The sequence below is a fragment of the Melospiza georgiana genome, chromosome 16 (assembly GCF_028018845.1).
Source record: "Melospiza georgiana isolate bMelGeo1 chromosome 16, bMelGeo1.pri, whole genome shotgun sequence".
Classification (NCBI taxonomy): domain Eukaryota; kingdom Metazoa; phylum Chordata; class Aves; order Passeriformes; family Passerellidae; genus Melospiza; species Melospiza georgiana.
In genome coordinates this window covers 16,391,311-16,405,339 of record NC_080445.1, presented here as the reverse complement: position 1 = coordinate 16,405,339, position 14,029 = coordinate 16,391,311, and the positions used below count along the sequence as shown (strand labels likewise).

At 43.7% G+C, this 14,029-nt stretch overlaps 1 protein-coding gene across 3 annotated transcripts in view; it reads right to left on the bottom strand.

Moving 5' to 3' along the window:
* Nucleotides 1-9,827, bottom strand: part of CRAMP1 (cramped chromatin regulator homolog 1) — a 49,123-nt gene extending 39,296 nt beyond the window's left edge. For all 3 annotated transcript variants that reach the window (XR_009115306.1, XM_058035485.1, XM_058035486.1), the window contains exons 1-2: nucleotides 9,545-9,827; nucleotides 7,001-7,350 (exon numbers count right to left, since the gene is read on the bottom strand). Coding sequence is in view for 2 of the 3 variants with exons in the window: in XM_058035485.1 (XP_057891468.1) it covers nucleotides 7,001-7,349 (349 nt within the window). In the remaining variant the exon portion in view is untranslated. The remainder of the gene's footprint in view (nucleotides 1-7,000; nucleotides 7,351-9,544) is intronic.
* Between the last annotated feature and the right edge of the window lie 4,202 nt (nucleotides 9,828-14,029).

Sequence of the window (14,029 nt, the reverse complement as noted above, 5' to 3'; positions counted from 1 at the left end):
TTGCACAGTAATGAAATACAAATCTTTGGTCAAGAAGGGGAGAAGTCAAACAAGTCAGTCCCCAAACTCAATCTCCAATCTCCTGTTGCTACCAGCTCCCAACACAGATGATGTCCTTTATCAGAAGACAGGTACAGGATTTCAGGCCAGAGTTACTATTCTTATCACAGATCCGTAACTACTGAGAAATCCTTCAGAGGAAGAACAAACGCAGGATTTGGGGATTTCATTTGTGTGCTGGGCAGTTGGTTTTTGTCTGGAGTTTCTGGGGGAGTTTTTCTTTTTGTTTAATACTTACTCAAGCAAATAAAATCCTAAGTAAGTTGCTTGAAGAACAGATCTTATCAAGGATTTTCTAAAGATTGTTCAGTACACTTGGTACACAAAGTTTTCCTTACTAAAAAGCATAAGAAGCTAAAGTGTCAGTGAAGATTTTATGCTCTCATTAGAATTTAAAGTTCAGTTTATGTTCATTTATATTTTAGTGGTAGGTAAACAACGGACTGAAGAGTTCTAACGGACATGCTGAGGACTCCATTAATTCAACTTCTACAAAGAACACGTAGTTCCTAATTGATCATTTGTTCTTTTATGCACACTTACTATTCCACAAGACAAACTGTAGTCCTGGGAATTTTATGAGAATCTTTTTTGTTTAAAACTCTTTTATAAATGACCATCCAGACAATTGTTCAGAGTATTGTATATGAAGATGTAAAAACCTGAATATTCTGTCACCTCTACAGAGCTCTTACGTGTCATTCAATTGTTTCAGGAACAAAGGCATTTGTTCTATCATTCCTTGGCATAAACTTTCTTACTGCTGTGCATGCTAATGTTGATCATGAGGTTATCCCAATCCACCTTAGAGTATACTGAACCTTGGTATGGCGATGGAATGTACTATATTCTAAAAAAAATAACTATAGACCAGTTCAGGATAAAAGGCAAAAACAAGACCAGTCATACATTAATAAATTACCCCCCATAAATTCATTACTTCAGTCTTACTGTATGCAATTCTTGTAACATACAGAACAGCTAATGAGCTTTCATCCCCTCACTAATGACTGACGATTCTATTATTAATTCCCAGTAATGGATGATTTAAAACTTCATCAATGCATTAAAACAAGGAGATCCCCTGAGGCCAGCTATACCATCACTGCTTCAGAATGCTGGGGAGAAGGAGGGGACTCACTCTTAACAACCTGCTGAGGTGTTTGTTCAATGTGAAATCATTCATAGAAAAGACAAGACAAAGACAAGCTGGACATTCTCCCACTGCCTACTCATCTTTCATCTCCCAGCCAGTGCCCCAGACATCCACATCATTACAGCTGTAACAACTCCTTCCCTTTGCTCCAGGTATACCAGAGCACCAGCACTTGTGTACAAGGTACAAGGCCATCATTTGGATATGACTGCCAGCATTTTCCCTCAGCCTTCAACACAGTTTGCAAAGACTCCAGGTTTTTGTACTCAGTATTTGAACTGCAATGCCCAACAAAATCATGGGTCAGAACACCAGTGTTCCAGAGAAACTTACTCCTTCCTTTTGTCCGGTGTTGTTACCCATCTACATGTCCCATTATTAGAACATCATTTATCTGTGACTGGCATACTGCCATATCAAACTACATTCCCATGGAAAAAGCTGTCTCTGTAGTTCAAAGCAAAACATAAACACTTGCAAAAATTTATATAAAGATGTTTAAAAACTGCAGTTTCAGAATCTGATATGAAAATGACAAACAATGGAATACATGTTTATAATAGCAAACACTGACAGTATTAGGATCTCATACTGACTACTGCCACAACTTCTTCCTTCTAGGTAGCATCTCAGAATTTGCCTTTCAGTCTTCCACTGACAGCTCTTACAGGCCAGCTGATTTGTATCTTCTGTGACAGACTGCACACACACAGAAGCTGGAATCCCCAGAGTAAATTCTCACTATATACACCCTTGTATCCCAACATACAGGCTGGATTATAGGCTTAGCTCACACCATCTTAACTTCTCCAGGAGTCACCAGTCACTGTAGGTGGAGCATTCATTTGGGAATATCTCTATAAACAAGATGGGGCATTCACATTCTTGCTTGCTGCAGTTCAAATACCAAATGCAAGGACTAACTCACTCCCCAAAGGGTGGGATGCAAATGTCAACCTGTAACAGACAAGTTCCCCACAAGTCAAGCTTCATCTTGCTAACTTTGTAACTAGAAAGGAAGTTTCCACCCTGCCTCCACAGGACACAGCATGGACACCTGAGAAGGGCAAGTCTAGAACAGCTTATGTCTTATGGCAGGGTTATGCCATGAAGTGTTCTTGTTGTGAATTAACATCCAGAGTTTGAAACACAGACTCAGAATATTCTGAGTTGGAAGGGACCCACAAGGATTATGGAGTCCACTCTTACATGAATGGCCTATACAGGAACTGAACCTGCGACCATGGCATTCTCAATACCATGCTCTAACCAACTCAGCTAATCTCAGGCTCAACTCCTAACTGTCCTACACAGACAATGGCAACCTGTCTTCTCCTGACTGCTAATAGTTAGAAAATTAGAGATAGCTGAATGTGCTAAAAGTATACGGAGTGTCAATTGTCAACCTGAGCCTTCTAACAAACCTATACTGAAGGTTTGCTTCTCTCTCCGGACAGTATCTGTTTAGTACACAATGTATCAAAGGCAGCACAATCTGAGCTAACACAGAAGAGCAATAAAAAAACCCTCATGGTTTATTATACATTTGGTCACTCCTCCATCTCCTGTAAATCACTATTCTCTTGCTCTTCCTGAAGAAAACACCCATAACACTCAAAATACAGTTCCACTTAACACTGTGGCCATGCAGCCTTGCAGGCAGGCATCTGTCAGAGCTCAGTACTGACTGCAGAGAGAGAGAAAATCCTCCTCTCGTGCCATGGGATGAGATACTGTGGAGTCCTGGTCCTGAGCCACTGCAAAAGGGAGGGAGGGAGAACTGTGTAAATGGGATGGCAAAGAATGACTCACGTCAGGGCAGCATAGAAGGAAGAGGTGCTAAGTGCAAGTGAGAGGGACAGAATTAAGGAGAATGTCAGAACAATGGACTGTGCCAGTAGGTTTTAAACTTGGTTCATGTCTCAGTGAAATAATGCTGGAGGAGTCACATCTCAAATGATGGTTACAATATATTCTGCAACACATGAACTCAGGAAGTTACAATAGAACACACTGTAAGCACATACATCAGGTTTTTTAGTATCTACATCCTCTCTACAGAAGACAGTAGTTGATTTAACCCACATGCTACCAAACACAAAACTTTGGCACGCTGAAACAAACCAGACTGCTTTTTAGCAAGTTCTATACCATGCCAAAAGATGGAACACTTTAATTCAACTAAGTTTTCAGCAAATAAGTCCTTTTACAAAAAAGAACTGATTATTACCTCAAAACTAACACAAATACTTGTTTGAGACATTCTACACATTTTAGGAATAAATCCAGAACAGCATGAAAGACATCTTCAAGCTTCAGCTCATCACCATTAGGCTAGTCCTCCTGACTTCATTCTTCATTCAGAAAATGGATAAAAACACGAAAATGGCAATACTCTACTCTAGTTCAAGCTGCATCTACAGCACATTGTGGCCATGTATTCTGATATGCCTTTTACCAACGTGGTCACAACACACACACACACACACACACACACATATTCCATCCACCCTGGCTTCATGGACCAAAGCCTCAAAACACACCTCAACACCTGTGCTCAGCAACCATGTGGCATACTGGTGTTTGAGAAGCAAACTCTCAAAAATGCCTCTTTTTCAGCAACCTTAACTTGGTCTGCATCTCCTGCCTCAACAGACCTCTCTGATTGGAACTCCCCCAATAAACTGTCTCAACACCACTAGTCCTTCAAGTTTCTGCTATGGTTTCATGCAAGTTACTTGACTTCCTTTCAAACCTTCATGCTTTAAAAGTCATCCATCAGTTGAGGTGTAGACTACAACCTTGAAAATACAATTAAAAGATGATGAACAGAGTATGATAATTATAAAAAAAAGGCAGAGATTCAAATATTTGTGCAGAAAATTTGATAAACCTTCGCACAATTCCAAATGAATTGGCTCCTGAAGTGAAATAGTTTCCAAACTGTATTTTACTGTACTACTTCCTATGTAATTTCTGCCCTAAACTCAAAAGTGCACCTCAGTACATAAAAGGCAAGAGGCAGGATTCAAAGATGCAATTAAAGAGTACATCAGGGCAATCTGACTATTAGCAGCATGTTTACACACTCCACGAGGCAGAACTTGGGAATTATTATGAGCAAACTTCCCAGAACCACAGTAAGATAAAGTTGAAAAGTCAGCAGCTGCTGAGTGGGCACACTCTTTTCACAGTTTACAGCCAAGTTTATCAATAATTTGTCTGCTACAATTAAGGGCCCTAAAAGCATGAATGTCAAAAGTAAAAAGTAATTTACAATACATAGAAAAAAAAATACTACTTTCAAAACTTTTCTGGAGACAAACCATCCCCTGCTGAGCAACCACAATTTGAAAGAAAGTAAGTGCATTGATCACACTCCTTAAAAATTGGGAAGTGAGAGTCTTCCTTTCAGAATACAGAGGTTCTAGAAGTAGAATCACTTCAATTAAATCTTAAGGGTTACACAGCATTATTGAATGCCTATGACAAAAACAAGTTTCTGGTTTCACTGGACCAAGCATAGGCGTGGTCTGGTCACTCCAGTTGGCCACTGTCAGAGTTACTCGTGCAGCCATCACCTTGACTTTGACATAAAGAATGCAAAAGCTTTCAGGTTCAGAGCTGATGCACTCCAGCTTTTCATCATTTTTATTCTTACAGACGGAGGAGAAAGTTAGTGGGACATCTAAATGAAAGGATTTAAGTCCAATCTTTATTAGTCATCTCCACCTTTCCATTCATTCCCTATCAGAAGCTGGCTCTGTGAGACACTTCGCTCAGAACACAGAGCACTGAATTCTGATCACAAGGCATTCCACTAGGGAGAATTTAGACAAGCCTGGAAAACCTCTCATTAGGCATCTGTGAACATAAAGAGCTCAAATTAGAAAGATCCCGCTCCATGGCTCTGTTCTCCAAAATCTAACAATTATAATCTCCACCATATCAGAAAATCCAATCAATTGGACACATTCACACCAAATCTGGCAAGGCAGAGCTGTGGCTGGTCTTAAAATTGAAAAAGTGAAAGCACAGTCATAATTCTAGCACAGTCACTCCTGATGAATTTAAGAAGTTCTCCCAAACCTGACAACATAGTACAGTGATTGCAAGCACTATCCATGACTACTGAATTAATATTTTCTGCTCTGTATGTAATTTTCTTATGTTTCTTTTGGAATCTGAATTGCAAAAGTGAATGAAATTTCTTTTCCTATTGTCTGGATATTCTTAGTTAAAAATTATTCTGCTGCTCTGGAATTGGAAAAAAATGTTCATGTACAAACACGAATATACACTTACACAAACACACGTACTTGTTCACACATGTATGGACTTCCAAATCAATGGAATAATTTCAAATGGACATATTCAACTTGTGAATCACAGACAAGACATATTTCAAAGAAACACCTCCTCACATCCAATACTATTTACAATCCTGGAATTAATTATACATAGACAAAGCTAAACACTCCTGGGTATTCCATTTGTTTGTTTATTTGGTTTCATGCAACTGGAAGAAAAATCACATAGGCCTTTCTGTTCCGTCCTCTACCACCACACAGAGCTTTCATTTAACATTGAAGAGATTAAAGAGGACTTACTAAGGTATTTAGAAATTCTTTAGTCAACTATACCAAGTGTCAAGCAACTGAGTTCAAGAACCTTTTTCTGATATAACAATAACTAAACTATCCCAATTTGCACTGCTTTTTTAGTGCAACACAAAACGATCATAACTGTAATGCTTACTTAATGCCCAGCATGTGCACACTCCTGAGATGGACAAGAGGGAGGTAACCTCCAAGACAAATTTATGCAACATGGAATTATACTTCAATTTAGCAGACAACAGTAAATTTCATTATTTTAAATGTTGATGCAATCTTTGAGTGCTGTTTTTCTCAAAAATTAACAGAAAATAACACTTGAGTTCTTTAGCACATGATATCCAAAATTAGGCTCAAGTACAGCTCAACTGCAGTGCTGAGATGTCATCAGTCACTGCTGAGCACACACAATAGCACCAAAATACTTAAATATCCCTGCTGCCTCCCAGCTATTCAAGTTAGAAACAGCACCAAAAAAAAAAGTCAAATTCTTGTCTCCAATGCTAAGTGGAAAAGCAGGTGTATGCATGTCTGTACCTACAGACCTTCAAATGTATACAAACCAATCTTAATAAAAATTCAAATCATATAGATGCTCAAACTGTTGTGAAACAGGACTCCCAATACCTTAGAAACAAATATGCCAATATGTGTATTTCATTGCTGTTTCCAAAATAATTATTTGGATAATAAAAATAACTGGGGGAAACCACCAATGTCTTGTGGGTGGGATTTTTTTTCCCTATGTTAACTAGCACCCAGTGAATATTTTGTTACTATCCAAGAACAGAATTCAGAGTGCAGCCACTTGATTACACAGCTAGCTAGAGTCTGCCCTAATAAAAATAGAGGAATTTCCCAACACTAAAGAGAGATGAAATAAAGACATTAAAGATTTGCTTCAATAATGTAGAATTTTTCCCTCCTCCACATAAATATCCAGACCCTCCATTTCTGGAAGTGCAGAGGACAGTGGGCAGCAGAGAAGCTGAAGCCTTGGGACACAAAGAAGATTTCAGCCATGAGAAACAAGCCCCGAAACACCTTCCCAAAACCAAACAAAAGATGGCATCTACAGAAAGAGAATGACATCCTACAGCCCCACAGGTGCCTCCCCTCTTTGCCATCCCCCTTCCCTGCATGTTTTTAGGGTGTCAAAACACAGTACCTTTGCCTTTCCCGGCAGTGCTGCTGCCTACCGAGGAGGATGCCTGGGAATCCTTCTTCAGTCTCTTGCTCTGAGGTCTGACACTGGACCTGAGAAAATGATGCTGGTCCTGGCTCTGGGAGGGCTGGAGAGAGGCAGGGGCCGGTGACAAGCTGGGGTTCGGTGGGGAGCTGCTGGTAGTGTTGCTGTTAATGATCTTCTCTTCTTTCTTTGTGCTGCTGCTGCCTGGAGCTGCCTCTCCTCCTCCTCCTGCCCCTTCTTCTTCCAGGGACTCTTCATCTGCTCCTGCTCTCTTGCCCAGCTTTTTCACCCCTTCCTCCCCACTGCTCTCTCCCAGTTTCACTGTCATCCTGCAGGGGAGGAGAGGGAGAAAAGAGGGGGGGAACACAGTCAGCCCAGGGAGCCCCCCGGGGAGGCAGAGAAACCCCTGGGCTGAGAGGGGAGAAGTTTAGCTGCAGAAATTCCTCTCAACATGGCCGCCGTTGTTTGTTACTAAATCCCCCTTCGTTTGCTGTCCCGACCCAACAACCTGTGCCGAGGTGGGAGGGGGAAAGCCCCGCCACAACCCCTCCCAAACCGGCCCAAACGGCAGCCAGGGGCCCCCGGTAGCCCCCCGTCTCTGTCCCGGAGGGCTCCGGGCCGCCTTTGGCCGAGAAATCGCCCGGCCAAACTCGGGCGTGTGGCAGCGCTCGCCAGCGCCGAAGGAGCGGTAGCCGCTGGGCCGGCGGAGCAGAGCAGAGCAGAGCGGGGAGTGCTGCTCCCCCATCCCACCCCATCCCACCGCACCCCTCCGCGGCTCCCGGGCCCAGGGCTCTCCTCTCTCCTCACCGCGGAGCCGCAGCCCGGCCCGCCGCGGGGGGGGGATCCATGCTCCTGGATGCGGCGGCGGCTTCTCCTCCTCTGTGTGTGTGTGTCTGGGGCTGGGACTGGCCGAGGCTCCCGAGGTTCCCGCTCCCCTCCGCCCCCACCCCGCACCTCCCCGCGCTCCTTTCCGCCGGGCAGCCCCGACCCCGCCGCCCCCGCCGACGGCAGCACCGTGGGCCGGGTCTGTTCTGTCACCGGGAACGGCCAGGGACTGGCTCCCCGGGCCAGCACCCCTGCCTGCCGCCTCTGCTGGGAGAAAATTAATACCACCCCATTTTTTCTCCTTTTTTAATATTTTTTTTTTTCCAATTTGGAGGTCAATAAACTTCAGATGCACCTACAGCGGTTGCGCACCCTTGCCTCGTTGCTCCTGACCACGCAGAGACCCTGGCCAAGCAGGGCAGCCCTGAAGCCTTGTGCCAAGGGAGCATCCCTGGGCCTTCAAAGGCATCTGTCAACTTTCAGACCTGACATTGGGACCAGTTGCTGGGATGACTACTTCTTGTGCTGACTTCACAAATCCTCTCAATTCTGAAGGCTTTTTTCAAATACTTGGAACAAAATGTCAGATATGGACACAAGCTTAAAGCATTAAATCACATTATCTGTTAAAACCCAACAACTGCTTTAGTTTTTCCTAAAGAGTGTAAAAATATTACTGACAGCGTATCTAAAAGAAGTCAACTTCCAAGAAAGAACCAGTTCAAACCAAGGAGCACTTGGGATGCAGCTACCTTGACACTAAGGCAGGAGCCACCACCCAATTTCCCTCTAAAAGATAACAAACAAGAAAAGATATCCAACAAGAGGTGGAAATTCTGAATATGACAAACACTGGAATCACTACAGATTAGGCTGACACCAGGATAACAAGGTTCAAATTAACGAAAATGCATCAACATGATATGGCATACAAATTCATCAAGTTACTGCTTAAGAGTGGTATTCCTACTATTAAAATTATATTTTTCCGTCTAATTTTCAGCTAAAACACTGAATCCATCCAGAACTGTGTTGGGCAATGTTTCGCTCCTTGAAAACACCCAATAAACTGTTCTGAACTGTGGATCTAAGCTCACACTGAAATTTGGTTATTTAGTCACCCGACAGGTCCTTAGTTACAGACTGGTTCTTCACTCACCAAAACTTAGCGTTTCTACTTATTTTGAGGACAGAAACATTTAATTCTAACAGCTTGTGCTCAAAAACTTTGCATAAGCAAGGCTTAAATAATTTCAAGCTTGGTTTTATTGCTGGAAATTAAACGATGCACCCACCCACTGGCCCCCAACAATTAGGAGAGGGGAAACGAAGACACACTCCTTGGGGACAGCTCTTACAGGACCCGAGTAGCACACCCCAGGATCTGCCCCACTTCTCAGCTGCTGGCTCCTTCCAGCATTCTGCCTAAGCCGGGCAGTTTCCCCGTTATAGCTGCTTTCTCCTTTCGTTTTCACCTTCTTCCTCCTTTCCCCTTTTCTCCTAAACTAAAAATTTCTTCAGCCTAGCTGCTTTAGTCGCCTACACCCTCGTGGCCGTCCCTCCGCTGCCTCCCGTAAGAGCCGCAGAGCCGCGTTCCCCAAGCGCGGCCGGCCCGGAGGGGCCAAGCGGGGCCGGGCCGGTCTCCCCAGGGCCGGGTGAGTCCCGCCCCGCAGGTTCCATCCCCCGCCCCTGCCTCACCTGCCGCATCAATGCCGTCACGCAGCCTCCGCGCTCCGGCTCCTCCGCCGGCGGCTGCCTCGGCTACTCCGGCACCCACAGCTCCAGGCACCTCCGAGCTGCGCCCACACCCGCCAGCTCCGGAGGCGGCCGGCGCGGAGCCCAGCGGCCCTCCCAGTTTTGCTGGCGGCGGCAGCCCCGTTCGTGGCGGTGGGGCCGACCTCTTCCCCGGGCTACTCCGAATCCCAGCCGCGGTCCCAGCGCCGCCAGGCTCGGCCGGGCTCGGGACCGCGCTGGGCTCGGGCCGGGCTGGGGCTGCGGCGGTTCCGGTTCCTCCTCACCCTGCCCGGGCCGGGGGCGGGGCCGCGGCGCGCGGGCCCAGCTGAGAGCGCCGGCGCTCCCCGCCCCCCAAGCAACGCGCCCCATTGGCCGGGGGCGAGCGGGAGCGAGGCGGGGGCGGGGCCACGGCCCCAGCGCGAGCCAAACAAAGCGCGGCGCGGGGCGCGTGACGACAGCTCCGCGCGGAGGAAGAGGCGGTGGCGCGTGTCAGCTAGGCGTGGATCGAACCCCGAGATCTGGCCGCTGATTGGCTGAAAGAAAAGCCAATGGAGAGCCATCTAGCCGAGCCCTTTGGAGCGGGCCCGGGTCCATTGCTCAGGGAGCGGGTGGTTCGTGTGCGGCGCAGTGCTCGCGGCCGCCGCGCGGGGGCGCTGCAGCTCCGCCCGGGGCTCTCCGCAGGCCCGCGGAGCCGGGGCTCGCTGCCCGCTGACACCGGACCCGCGCACGTAACGCTTGTGAAAATGCATGTATTTTATGATTGGCTTTTCGCAAATATTAAAATGAATATTATATGTGTTGTATTAGAAAATAATGCTGTATTAATTTTCTTAAGTACTGTGTTAAATATAGTTTTAGGTTATAAAAATTGTTAAAATAGAAACGATGCTGTGTAAGATGCTTTGTTGAACAGAAAGGGCTTGCAGCGAGACAGCAGCCACACGACACCTAGATCTTTCAGAAAAAGGGAATGTATTGCCTTCTCATCAGAAGAAACAAACTTCTTCCCGGCTTGGAGGCGCTGTTAGGATTAGAAGGAAGAAGCTGACACTGAGCAGACAGAATCCTGTGTTTGAATGGAATTTATGCATCATGTATGAAGTGTATGAATATGCAACGGGCTATTGTTCTTAAGAGTTAATCCTTTGTTAACGGGTGTCCTTTTTTGGGCTCGTGATGCCCAGAAAAAGGTACCCGGACGTCCGTAACTCTTTGTTTTTATTGTCTCATATTGTCTTAATTCAATTTGTCCAAATTGTTATTACTCTAATTGTGTTACTATTTTTATAACCATTTTCTTACTGTTAAACTTTAAAAATGTTAAAAACAAGTGATTGGCGTTTTTCACACCGCTGACTCGCTCCCTTCGCCGGGACCCCCAGGAAAGCCGAGGGGCCGCTCTCCCTGGGGCAACTGGGACGTTCATGGGCTGCATTTGCTGCTGGGCGTTCTTCTTTTCGCAGCGGGTGCTCCTTGATGTGGACTGATACTTCTATGTGGTGAATTCACGTTAACAGCTAAGCAGGATAATTTAAAAAAATCTTATAACTGATGCTGCATGAGACACTTTTTCCTTAATAACGTGTTTGTGGAAAGAGTATTAGATCATTCTCTCTTTTGAATCTTTATAATTTTCATAGCAGGAAAGGGTGCCTTAGTCCTCTTCCAAGGAAAATCTTTGTAAGCTTAGAAATAAAGTCATAAGTAGTTAAACCTCATGGTGGTGTCCAAATGCTGGAAAATTTGGCTCCCTTGGAGTATGTTGCAAGTAATTATCTATGATGGTAGAAACGTAACATCTCTTGAGCACTGTGTTATCACCTGTAAATACGCCGTAAAGTGTATTTGTCAGTAACCAAGTGGACTGCTCTAAATGGAATTTGTTAAAAAAAGTTTGTCTCCAGTGCCGAGCTTTGCGTTTAAATCTACATCTTAATTGTTTGGGTTTTTTTAAAGAAAATATTTTCCAATTTTGTTATAATCTTGCACAAGATCATGTAGTTTATTTTTTCTCCTTGGCCACAACCAAATTCAGCAATACTGTTAGGAAATGGATTCTGCATCTCCACTACCATTGTGATAAATAGCTATGATTCGTGCTGATAAAAATTGAAACAGTAATCAATATTGATACAGTAATTAATATTTGAGAATAATAAATAGTTAAAAAGTTGTAATGCCAAAGAAGAGAGGGAAGGGAGGGGCTCCACCCCCCCTTTCTCAGCATATGTTTTCAAGGATCACAAGAAAGAAGCTGAAGATACAGTTGCTAAAAATGAGCAAGAACCCGGTTGGGTCCCAAGAAAATGTTAATTATAAGGGACTTATTGCCTTGATATGTAGATGCAGTGATACATTAGTCTTAGCTTACATTGTACTGGCTTGGTGTGCATGTGTAACCCAAAAGTGAATTAAAAAACAACGAAGAAGACTACAGAGCCTTCATCAGTGACGACCCCCAAAGACTTGTGCGACCACCAAACCAAGTGATGGCGCATGCGTGATAAAAGTAGTAATGAAGGCAGAGACAGAAAAGTGACTAACCGAAAATAGGAAGAAATAGAATTGACACATAGCATATAAAAGGCATATATGCTTTTTAAAAAGCATATATGTTTTACTTAACAAGCTTGTACGTGAAGTAGCAAAAGTCATTGAACTCACCCCTCCGTACCCCGCAGTTGTTTTTGCTTATGCGCTATTATTAGAACCAAATTATCCCTTATTTTAATAGAATTATATTGTATCCAATTTTATATTTTTTATTTTAACTATTCAATTAAAATTGTTACTACTTTTAATATTGTTTAACTTTTTTATGATAAGATAATTAAGCAAACATAACACCATGTATTTCCATAGTGCTTTGCAGAGAGATGTGCAGTTATGTTCAGCTCTCCAGATGAAGGTTTCCATTCTCTGTATGTAAATAACTTTCCATGCTTGAATGGCCTCATTGCCTCCAGCGGACTGTTAAGGGGTGAAATTGCTCATGTGTCTAAATGTTTGTGAGAGAAAAGCTGACTGGAAAGGAGTTGGACAAGAGCTGAGAGGCAGGGGGTAGGGTGAGACGCCAAAAGACACTTGAGCTTCCATTTGTTCAATTTTGATCATGGCCCTTCCTCGCAATTCTGGTTTTACAGACCTGCCCAGCTACAAAATGCAAACAATCTTCCAGTGTTTCTTTTCATGGTTTTCTAGGCCAGGCAAGAACATTAACTTGGATTTGTCCCACATCCTGTGTATTTTAAAGTATGAATAACAAATTGCATTTTGACTAGAAAATAGAGCAAGCAATGCAGAACTGTTCAGCAGAAGGACAAAGTTAATACTTTACATTTGTTATTTTTTTAAAATTTTGAATCTAATGTGCATGATCATTGCAAATTATAACATGGAAGTACTTTTTTCAAAGATCCTAGGTGTAAAAGTCACCAATATAGTGAATGTTCTGTATTTTCCTTTTAGATTACTTAGAAGCTAGCAGATTTCATTAATAATTTATTTATTCTTAAAAGGCTCTGAAATTGTTTATTCTGGCAGACAATAATGGATGATCTTTGCGTTTCTAAAGCAGTTCTTTCCCGTGCATATAAGAGGATTTAAATGGAAGGACAGACTGCTATTGTTAATCCCATATTGCTTACAGAATAAGGAAGCACCTAGTCATGCAACTTTTGTTTTCTTCTTGGGGTGTGAGGTCAAGCCCTTAGGGGAAGGGAGGAAATGGGCTGTGAGCAACTGCACTACTGCAGCCAGTCCTGGGACTTAAGGGATTTGGAGCTGTGTCTTTTATGATACCGGGGACTTGGAACTAAATGATTTTTAAAGCCTCTTTCAACCCAAACCAATCTGTGGTTATGTGACTTTATGAGTAGAAGGGAAGATGTTAAGATCCTAGGAGTCCACATTCACTTGTCTATTTATCATAGAAACAGGGCTTCTCTGTTGAATATTGAAGGGCAGGAAAACTTAATTCCCAGCTAAGCCTGCACAAGTAGGAATATGTAATTTAGTTATTGGGAAAAATATTGTGCAACATTGAAACCAGCCAATTCTGAGAGCTGCAAAGTGTTCACTTGAACAGAGACTCAAGTGGGTTGTTTAGACTATTTTTATTCCAGCCCAGAAAGGGATGACAGACTAGATGATTTTTTGAAGTTTCAGCTGGGTGTATGTTTTTGACTTGAGTGTATCATGTAGTTGCAGTAGTTTCCACGACAACTTGGTTATCTAAGACAGCAAGGCATCTGCACGTGGTCTGCTCAAATCCTCAACTTCTAATCTGGTGAACTCAAGGCTACAGTGAGAACAATTGGCTGGGCAGAGGCAAGGGATGAATTTCTGACTCGGGGATTGGCATCTGAGTGAGCCAACTGGGCTATTGCATGTTCAAGGAATCCACCACGAAGAGATGCCATAAATGATTGTTACAGCTGATGCCTTGTA